An 11137-nucleotide genomic window follows, 5' to 3' on the forward strand; every position below is an offset into this window, starting at 1 on the left:
GGCAGTAAGCTCTTCGTTGTGACCCCAGAAAATTTCATGTATCACTTTCTAGCATACAGCTGACGCTGCTCGACATCTTACAGTGTAGTGTAAGAGTCCCGCCACAAGGAGGCACTGCAGCCTTTCAAACCAACTGTTTCTGTTTCCAAAGCGGCGCCAACCATCACCACCGAACTGTATTCTCTATACAACATAGCGTATGCTTTTCAATTCAATTCAATTCAATTTTATTTATATAGTGCCAAATCACAACAAAAGTCGCCTCAAGGCACTTTATATTGTACAGTAGATTGCACAATAATAAATACAGAGAAAAACCCAACAATCATATGACCCCCTATGAGCAAGCACTTTGGCGACAGTGGGAAGGAAAAACTCCCTTTTAACAGGAAGAAACCTCTGGCAGAACCAGGCTCAGGGAGGGGCGGCCATCTGCTGCGACCGGTTGGGGTGAAAGAAGGAAAACAGGATGAAAGACATGCTGTGGAAGAGAGACAGAGATTAATAACAGATATGATTCGATGCAGAGAGGTCTATTAACACATAGGGCCAGCACGCATCCATAGGGGAGGATCGCCTGCCACGCGCGAGTCTTGAAATCAAAAAGATGGGAAGGCTTTCCACCGGCAGAATGATTTGGACTGTCACATACCGTGCAAACGCAGTGCTGAGTCTTGTCCTGTTGAGGTGGCTCTCCTAGGGTAGGGCCATGCAGTTGTTTGGGTAAAGCTTTCTAACGGTCAGATCCTGCCTGCTGTCACGCCTTGGTTCCTGTGACGGTAAAGACCTGCGTTTCACACCTGGGCTTAAGTGATGACTAATATGAATAACAGTGGGTCAACAACCCTCAAGAGGACAACCCCAGCAGGGATTAAATACCTGACAGTCTCCATCAATCGCTGCAGGCCTGAAGAAGCCTCTTGGATGAGGACTGAAAAGTCTTCACGCACCACAAAAGGAATCCAGTCACCTTCTTTGCAAGACCTCAAGACTACCGTGACCGAGAACCTACACAGACATCTGATCTCGTTAACCCACCTCTAAACTCTGGGACGCTGCTAGCTGCCCCCACAAGCAAGAGCCCGTCATGTGATCTTGCGGAAATCTTGACGCCGTCTGGCAGCAACCGAGAAACAAACTCAATGCCTCATGCATAAAGGAACTGTGCATTGGCCGGGAATCGAACCCGGGCCTACAACATAGTGTATGGGATTGTTTAGCTCAACGGCCCTAAACCGTTTCCCATTCATTCTCTATGGTAGTGCTAAACCACTATGGATGTAATATAATTTTGGCCACTATGGTCTTCCGGCGCTGTTGCGAGTTTTAGACACGGCACTTTTAAAAAAACGAATTCCACTTTTAAATTTCGGGAGACAAAACAAGCAACGCACCGCTCGCAACACATCTCCACAATCCTCGTTGATTGATCAAAGGTAAGAAACGTAGTTTGAAATAAGAGTAAACCAACAGAATACATTTTCAGGTGTATATTACAGGTAATAGGCGTGTTGCGATTGCTTGTGTTTGGAATGAATTTTGTTTAATATAATTTTTTCCCTGCATGTCAAGATGCACACGAAATGTGTGTCCTACCCAGGGAAAATCTCTGTGGTGTTCAGCAAGGGGCCACTTGGATACCTTCTCCATGACCCGTCGAAAGGAGCTAGACAGATTAAAAATGACCCCGAGCTGCAGTCGAGGAACACGGATGCATAAGCTGCAGCAGTACCTGCGGAAGAAGCAGCAGTCTGCGTCTGCTTCCACAAACGCCCCAACTAAACAACCCCTTGGTAAGTTGTTTTAATAATATTTTAATAACAATTTTGGTGTGAAATATAAGTTCAGTATATATTTATCTAATTGTTGACTGCATCACAGGGATGGATGAGGATAAAGACCTGGAGGACGCAATGCTGAGCATCTCACCTGCAAAACTACACATGCAGAGCTGTAAGTACTCCGTTATTACATGGACTAAATGTCAGAAGTGATAATGGCTAAGTCTGTTTTCTATCTCATATGACCCTATCCTCTGTCTCTGCATAACTAGTCACTGTGCCAGCAGCAGCAGAAGGGTCCACACCCAGAGGATCTTCAGGAGCAAACAGGTTTTCAAATGAAAGGTTTCAGAACTGGAGTACAATTGTTTTACATGACAAATTGCTCTCCAAAGCTGAGCCTGAACTTTAACTTTTATGTATTGTCTTGTTCTTGTTTTTGTGTGTTCTGGCCACGCTCTGGCGATGTTCCTCTAATAGTATAGTTGTATGCTGGCATTATGCTAACTGTCATAAGGACTATGAATTGATACCTACCATCATGAATTGATACCAAACACAAAGGATGAGTATGTGTTTTTGTTCTCTATGAATGTATTAAAAACAAATTAAGTAGCAGTAGTTACTAACACCTGAATGCATGTTGTTCACTGTATACCGCTCCTCCTGCTTCGATGAGAAGAGGTTAAAAATGATTTGGTTTGGCGTCTCTCTTGCATATAAATATTTGACATTTGTTTTGCAATGAGAAACAGGAGAAGTAAGAGTATGGATGTGTGAGCTCCTACAAACAGCAACACTCACATACATTGTAAATTATGAAGTGGCTGACAAGTTTTTCTGTTGTAGATCCATCTGCGGCGCTGTGCATACCACCGTCCAGTACAACTGCTGAACCTCAGGCATCTGCAGCCGATGGTAAAAAACAACTATAATGTTTTTCATATAATTAAATGTTCTGTTTATTGTGTCTAGAGTAAAAAAAGTTTCTGTTACTCTTTTCTATTACTATACCTGTAGGTGCAGCCTCAGGTGTGAAGATGAAGTCACCTGTGCCCCTCCCACAGGAGCTGGCATTTCTACTAAAGGAGACCACAGGCCAGTCAAACACAAAGGCCCGAGTCAAATCCTAGTCCCTCTCTAATTTTCATTTACAGTTGATGTTCAGTTAGACATCTGCTTAATGCATAGATCATTAATGATAGCATATTAATTACGATCACTTTACATTTTGTCTTCTTTTCATCTTGCTCAGAATTATCACACATGAATTACAGAATGACTGCGTTCATTTTTTTCAGGACCCAGTTCAGATGCTGCTTGCACATCTGTGCGCAAAGTGCTTACTTTTGAAGACAGCAGTGAAGATGGTGAGCGTATACAGCATGTATACAGCATGTCCTTTATGTTTTTTTCTGTGTATTACCAGTAACGATGTAAGAGTAACACTGTTTTGTCAAATATTTATGTTTAAATCCTAGCTCCTTCAGCTCAGCCAGCCATTCCAGTTCCAGTGCCTGGTTATGAGCATGACCTCAGCAGCTGGAATTGTTCTCCACATCAGAGGTTGTGGATGAAGATTGAGCTTCAGGATCTTGGACTGTGGCCTTGGTCTCGACCAGTGCGTCACCCAGGGAACGCGATTTCACTCTGGGGTCTCCCTCCACAACCTGAGCTCATAGATACAGTGGCTGACCTACCATCGCCAAATTTCTTCCAGCTCCACTCCTTCTTTATTTGGAAACCTGAGAGTGCTATCATGATCAGGTTAAGAAACAATTATATCTTGCCATGTCTCCATGGTTGCTTTCGTCCACAAGTGGTTTCTGCTGGTGTGGGCAGGCCATGAGTAATTGTTGGCACCAGTGGTCAGTATTACATCCTCTCCTCTTGACTCTGCTGCAGGGCTTGTAGCAGGAACTGGTTTGCTGACAATCCACGATGGCTGGAGAAACTGCCCGAAAGGTTTACCAACCTTCTCCCTGCTTTTCTGATGTGCAAAAAGGCCATCTGCCTATGAATGAGCTCAGGTGGACTGGTAAATCTCCAGCAGACATGGCAAACCAAATAAATGAACTCATGCACCTCAAGTACGAGCGAGCTCACCTGGCATACCTCCATGCCATAGAATCAGTCTGGGATTCTGAGGTAGGAGCACATGGAGAGAGGACCATTGGGCAGTTCCTGAGGAAGGAAAATAAACCACAGGAGTTCGGGTCTTATGAAGACCCACATGCCTGGTGTGGCGTCTCTGTGTCCAGCCATTACCTGACTGACTACCTGCTTGACGAATTCCGACGTCAACATCCAGCCATATCCAAACTCCTCCAAGGCACTTTTGGGCACATCTTCAGGTCTGACCACACCAGGAACCTGGCACGAAAAGTCACACTGGCATCTGGGGTCATGTCCAGTTATTCCATAATGAATGAAAACTGGCTGATTGTTTCATGGGTCATGGTTCAGTCTGAGACGGAAAGGTCCTTGGAGCCCATGTACCAGGGAATGGCCAAGAGATACAGTGCTGTGCTCCATTTGAGATCCCAGACTGCATCCCTGGTGAAAATCTATCGTGGGATGCCTGGAAAACTACTCCTGCTATTGTTGCTACGGCCACATCTGGACCAGTGGCAAACAGCTGTGCCTCTCGAACCCACTACAATAACAACATTATTGTGAAACTGGACCTGTTCCACTGCCTGAGGCGATTTTCACGGGAGTGCACCTCTGAGCATCATCCTCTGGTCAGCACTTTCTGCCAGCTTCTCTCTGCTGCCTTCTCAGTGGTTGATCAGGCGGACCTGAAGAGGCTCCAGGATGCTTCTGTGGTATCCATCCTGCTAATTCCACTAAGCAACACATACGAGAGCACTGCATGATCAAAATACCACAGCCCACAGAGCTGCTGAACAGAGTGGAAAAAGTCCTGAACCATTTTCACCTGGCCACAGACCCCACTCTTCAAGCCATCCATGCTGAAGGCGTGGCGCATACAGAGAGTGCACATTCTGCATGGCTGCCTCAGTGACCCTGAACTCTCAGAGGGTGTAATGATTAGGTATGGTGGGACTCTTCAGACCCTTCAGAGTGACCTGTCAGGAAAAGTACCCGGCACTTCACCTCTCTGACAGAGACACTGGAGAGCGATTTGGACTTGAATACATTGAGCCAGGCTGCCGTCCAGTCCCTCTGAACTGGGACAAACACAAAACCCTGAAGAAAGATGAACCGGCTGCCCTTCAGCCCCCGTCCTCTGTTCCAAAACCTGTGTCTGCACAACTTCAGGTTCCAGCAGCGGGACCCTCCTCCAGTTTGGCACCGCTAGGCGTGGCATCCCCTGCACCAGCACCACCTGTCACCCACCCTTTCTCTATTGGTGCACTTTTAAAGTAGGAGATACCATCAGAAGACACCCAGCAACCTACAACAGTCATGGGTAAGTTAACATAATGGTATTGTCAAACAATTCTCTATACATACTACTATTATTAATGTATTCATTATTATTATTAGTTTCATTGCATGATATATGAGTAACCAGTGAACTATTACTGTTGTTTCCCAGAAATCTTTGAAGCTCTACCTCTGCCGATGCGGTCCTCACCAAGGAGTGCTCGCACTGGACCTATAAAGACAGGTGGACGGGTTTTTGTGCTGGACCACAGGCAACAGGCAATAGATGACTTGCTGCAAAAGCACCATGGGAAGAAGGACATTCTGAAGCTTGTGGATCAAAATTATGCAAACATGGTCCATCGTTCTGCTACAGATCCCAACAGCTTTCTGCACCCCACATCCAAGGTGCACATATCCCGTTATGTAAAGCACTTGGCTAAGCTTCTCAACACCAGTTCTTCTTTGAACACAACCCATCATAGCAGAAGGAATCCCAGCAGTGACAGGAGTTTGCATAACCCCCACCCCAGAGTCAACAGGCTGATAGTGATGAAGATGAAGATGGAGGCTGGGACAGGCTTCTGAGTGACCACGGTGAGGAGGAGAAAGGAGAGGAGGCGGGCTGCATGGCTGAGGATCTAAAACACAGAATGGCAGAAGCAGAAGAGCAACGGATTTAAAGCATGCAGAGTGGTGGCTGACTTGCTCGGAGAAGGCAGGCAAGAGCATGACTGAAATAAAGTAATGATGTCAATACTGAGTTTGATTGTGCTGGAAAATTGAATAGATATAAACTAGCAGCCACCAGGAAGCAGGCAAATGACTTATTAAAGATCTTCCTTATTTGAATTATGCATGAGCCTCATTTTCTATGTCATCAGGATGTATCTGAATTATAGTTTTCGTTTTAGTCTTTGTTTTAAAAGTTGGATGTCTCCATAATTGTAGATTATATGTCTGGTATGTATCATCTCAAAACTGTGATGATACAGTTTATTCTGAGTTATGTTCTTTGTGACAGTATACGTACATAATGCAGGAAAATTGCTCCACAGGCCGTAACAATATATATTAATAAATCAAATGATGATCAAATAATAAGAAAAAGCAAAGTGAAAAATAAATGTTATCCATTTATTTTTAACTGAAATGTTATTTGTGGACACGTGGTAGCTTCAGTCCAGTCAGGAAGCAGAAAAGCAAAGACAGCAAATAAACGGAATATTTCACTACCAAAACTTTTGAAGTGCTGAAACCCAAACACATGACGCTAAAAGTGATTGTGATTTTAACCTAATAAAACGGAATAAGACCGATCTAGACCAGCCGGAGGACAAAGCCAAAGCACAAACAGGGGAGACGCGACTTCACGTCTCCTCGCCCCCCAGTGAGTGGCCGTGGCTCTTAGTCCGTGAGGGCAGCGCTCTCCTTTGAGGCCACTTGCCTTACGCCAAGCGGCTGGCCGAAGACACACAGGCAAAAGTCCGATGTTTTTGTGCTATTTTCACCATTCAAATTTTTAAATATGTAATCGCTCGTGATGACGGCATTAACGCGTTAACATTGACAGCCCTACAACAAACACAAAAACTGAAGACATTATGATATAGAATTTGCACCGATGTGTTTTCGAAATTCTTTCACACAAATATATATGCGAAAAGTGAGCGCAAGGGCCCTCGGTGCTTGCTGCTGCTGTGCTGAAGTCTCACACATAACCTGTCGAAAGGGGAGGGGGTGTGCTGCTGTACCATGAGAGATACAGCATTTAGCTATCAGGCCCTTCTACTAGGCAACAGGCTCCCAGTTTAGATTCAGGACACAGACACTCTCTCAACTTTTAAGATTAGAATTCAAACTCTAATAAACTTATAGTTAAACCTGGATCAGGTGACCCTGAACCATGCTTTAGTTATGCTGCTATAGGCTCAGGCCCATTATGCACTGTTCATTTCTTCCTTTTTATATGCCACTGCCTTTTCTCACTGCCCAGAGTTTGTATAATGTCCTGTTTGTTGTTCATCGTCTCTAATTTCTCCTTTTGTTTTTCTCTCTTTGGTTTCCTCTCACCCTCCAAACCAGTCACTGCCTCTCCTTGAGCCTGGTTCTGCTGCAGGTCTCATCCTGTTAAAAGGGCATTTTTCCTTCCCAGTGTTGCCAGGTGCTGCTCATAGGGGACTATCCTGTGACCTATCCTGGGACTATCCTTACAGTAAAGACAACTGTGGTTGTGAACTGGTGGTATATAAATACCTGTCAAATCTCAGTGTACCGTTGTAGTAAAAGGCACCTGTAGCTGCCTTTATTAGCAATAGATTGTTGTTCAAATACACACTGAAGAAGTGTTCAGATACTGTGTGTAAATGTACATAAAGTACACACACTTGCTTCCTTCAATCATGACCATGACCTCCTTTTACATGATCTCAAGTTCATCTCTAAATTTAATATTCAAGCCATGATATTATTGTTTCCAAGTGTGATGAGGGTGGGAGTTTTTCTCCACACGGTCTGATAGGTACACACCAAGAGCATCTCTATAAGAAAGCATGTCTGTCACACAAGGTTTGAGGCAACAGCTCACTCTACCAATAAATTATTCAGGCTCCTGTGCCACTGAATTTAGACATGGCAGAACAGAGCTGGAAGGCTGGGCAGAAACAATACACGACTCCTTCTGTGTTTTCCTCTAGTGGACACTAATGTGCCGAAGTAATCATAAAAACATTCCACTTAAAAAAAAAAGTACATTCATCAGGGAGTGTCTGCCAAGTTTAGCATGTGGTGATTCATGGGAGTGACATCATCCCGTTTTATTCACCTCTGTGATTCACACCACTTACATTTTCTGTGTGCCGTTTGAAGCATGTTCGTTCTGCGAGGAGATTAGACCTTGAAATCTTAATGCTGATGAATTAAATAAAACATTTGCATGAGAGAGAAGTGGATGAGACAGAGAGAGCCCAAGAGGGATTTTATACATGGTCTAAATGTGTGTGAGAGAGAGCAGTAGGAATGGTAGGACTGTGCAAAGAGCAAGGTCACAAAATTGCATTGTGTTTCACTGAGGCTGAAACCTGAGCAGTTAAAGTATCCTTCCACCAGACAAAGAGTTCCTGTTGACTGCCCTTTATTGCCTAAACCTTTTTGCAAATTGCTGCTAATTATTTTCAGGGAAAAAAATCATTTGTTCAGAAAGCTGCTGCTGAGATGCCAAATTATAAAATTCATTTTTTAAAATACACACATAAGATTAAAAATATATATATACACACTGGCTGTCAGTGAAAATAAAATGTATTGATCTGTTAGCATCGAGCTTTACAGGCACTGAATATTCATGGTCCAGTAGTGCGGGACTGATCACTCACAGCGACATTATTTTACAGCATCCTGTCATCTTTTTGCCAGTCATGTAGGAAGTCTACACATTCCCCTAACAAATAAAAGCTCCCCGGTTTGATCCCAGGAGGAGGCACGAGTCTCTTTCAGGGCTGTGTCGAATCAAACATGCAAAGTTACCTGCTGTGGCGACGCCGTGTGAATAAAGGAGCAGCTGAAAGAAGCTTCTTCTTCTCTCATCTCTGTTATCATGATGCTACGATGCTAAAGTATATCCACAAAACATCTCTCTCCAGGCACTTTATCTGCTCTTTTTTTCTCTGTCTCTGATTAAATAGTTCTGCTTTAGTAGATATGATTTAGTTTCTCAGTGAAATTACTTAATTATTCTTTATTATTAGTGGTCCATGAAAATGAATTATATGAAGAAGATTCAAATTCATCATAAGACACAGAAAGAGCGCTAGTAAAGGTTGGTAAAGGCATTCTTATGGACTCTGACAGTGGACTTGTGATTGTTATTGTATTGCCAGACCTCAGTACAGCATTCAGTGCCACTGAACATATTTTACTACAGAAACTGAAACACACTGTTGGTTTTACAGGAAACATGCTGCACTGGTTTTAATCCTGTCTTTATGATAGATTCCAATTTATTCATGTAATCATGGAGATCCAAAGGGTTCAGTGCTGCATGCTTCTTACATTATCCATGCTTCCCGTGATAATGTTATTAGAAAATACAGCATACACGTTCAATTGCTGTGTATGCAATATCCAGCTTTATTATATCCATGAAGCCTGGTGATGCAAATCAACCAGTGAAACTAAAGGTTTTGCTTAAAGACATAGAAGCCTATTCCAGCTGCCATAGGACGAGAAACTGGTACACCCTGGACAGGTCACCAGTCTGTCACAGGGGCCTCTTATTTACCACTTTTAGTACCAATTCAGACGAAAATTGAGGTTATTGTACTCAGTCCTAAAGTTCTTAGAAACATGGTTTCTGGGCAGATACCTCCAGCAGCACTGAGGGGAATCTTGGAGTCATTTTTGACCACAATATGTCCTTCGATGTACACATTAAGCAAAAATGACTGCTCTCTGTCAACAGTGCTAAATTGGAAACATCCAGTCACTATAACTGCATTTAAAATTCTTCTTCTCACATGCAAAATCTTGAATAATAAGGCCACATCTTATCTTAAACCTTATATTATGTTATTATCCCAATAGAGTACTTCACGCTCAGACTGAAAGCTTATTTGTGGATATTTAAAAGTAGAATGGGAGGTACAGACTTCAGCTGTCAGACCCCCTTTCCTGACAACTCTTAACTAAGAGGATCCAGCTGTGTGGTGTGTGGCGTAAACGCTTTCAAATGTAATAAATAAGGCACTTGTAGAAAAAATGCTGCTGTGCATATTAAATGGAGTACATTATAGTATTTATTTGTCAAATAGGCATACTGTCACGCCTTAAAGTAGTCAGTAAATTTGAAAGAACAGAGCTAGAAAGATGTGTTTTTGAGTTTTCATTCATTCCATCTGATGGAAATTGTGTGTTTATCTATTTCTTGTCACTTAGCAAAAGTCGTACATGAAAAAAAAAACAGTCTGAGTATCTCTCTGAAGCAGACAGTGTTTTTTCTGCCTGTAAAAACTGTCCTCTCTCTGAAGGAAAATTTAACAGAAATGTTATTGATCAATGGAAAAACATAATATGACATCAGTGCTTCTTACTGCGATGATTTAAAATCTATATTTTGGAAAAATGCAATTAATATAATTATAAAGCTGAGACTCATTAAGTTCACTTCATGGAACTGAGTCATGGTTGTCAAAAAGTGTCCTAATCTGTGCTTTTCCTGTTTCAGGTGTTTCAGGTGTTCTAATCCACAGAACATGAATGGAATTAAGGTATGACAAATCATCCGGAAATGATGGTTTTCACATATTTTCAATTTTTTCAAGAAGCTACATATAAGTGGAAACTAAAGTGTGGGCTGCATGTCTTAAAAGAATACATACATAGGTGCATGTGCATTTAGCTGCTTCCTTTTTCATAACAGGTCAAAAAACAAACTGCACGTATTGTTTGTTTACCAATCAACGTTTATTATTTGCTCCAGTAAAATACAGCGACACACTTTAAAACTGCAATGCGGAAACAAAAATGTCATAAATAAACACATCTCAAGAAAAATAAAAAATGTGGGTCTTATATTGTTGCTTTCTGCTGTGATGCCGTTCCCGAGGCCTGGCTCTACTCTAAGAAGCTGTATTGGATGTTTCGGTGAACACTCAGTTTCCATGCGCGGCGACCTGCTTTGTGCCACTTGTCTCCTCTCGGCTTGATGTCCCTGATCTGACCTACTAAACCTTACAAGTACAACAGCGTTTGTGTGTCCTCACATGCACTGCTTCCAAAACAATCCTCCAAGTAATCCAGGCTGATTTTACCCTTCGAGAAAAACACAAATTCCCCCGCTATCCGCGAGTTTTACCTTTAATAGAAGGGTTTTCTCTATTACAGCTTTCATAAGAGGTCATAAGCGGGATACTAATCCCACTCCCTGCCTCCGCCTCTCCCTCTCTCTCTCTCTTCCCACTACTGCA

The 11137-nt window shown here is 42.8% G+C and overlaps 1 protein-coding gene across 1 annotated transcript; it reads left to right on the forward strand.

Moving 5' to 3' along the window:
- The first annotated feature begins 1338 nt into the window (after window positions 1-1338).
- On the forward strand, window positions 1339-5766 carry LOC109196928 (uncharacterized). Its single transcript, XM_025902798.1, has 10 exons — window positions 1339-1499; window positions 1573-1793; window positions 1882-1953; window positions 2054-2350; window positions 2631-2699; window positions 2802-2879; window positions 3083-3151; window positions 3263-3548; window positions 3687-5217; window positions 5347-5766. Exons 4-9 carry the CDS (start codon window positions 2347-2349, stop codon window positions 3799-3801), a joined length of 621 nt encoding a protein of 206 aa, XP_025758583.1. The 5' UTR covers window positions 1339-1499; window positions 1573-1793; window positions 1882-1953; window positions 2054-2346; the 3' UTR covers window positions 3802-5217; window positions 5347-5766.
- Window positions 5767-11137: the final 5371 nt, after the last annotated feature.

The sequence above is a fragment of the Oreochromis niloticus genome, linkage group LG23, assembly GCF_001858045.2.
Source record: "Oreochromis niloticus isolate F11D_XX linkage group LG23, O_niloticus_UMD_NMBU, whole genome shotgun sequence".
Classification (NCBI taxonomy): domain Eukaryota; kingdom Metazoa; phylum Chordata; class Actinopteri; order Cichliformes; family Cichlidae; genus Oreochromis; species Oreochromis niloticus.

Coding starts and splice junctions, on each gene's coding strand:
- LOC109196928 (XM_025902798.1), top strand. Junction 2,700..2,801: donor TCAGGCATCTGCAGCCGATG/GTAAAAAACAAC, acceptor CTATACCTGTAG/GTGCAGCCTCAGGTGTGAAG. Junction 2,880..3,082: donor TCTACTAAAGGAGACCACAG/GCCAGTCAAACA, acceptor CATTTTTTTCAG/GACCCAGTTCAGATGCTGCT.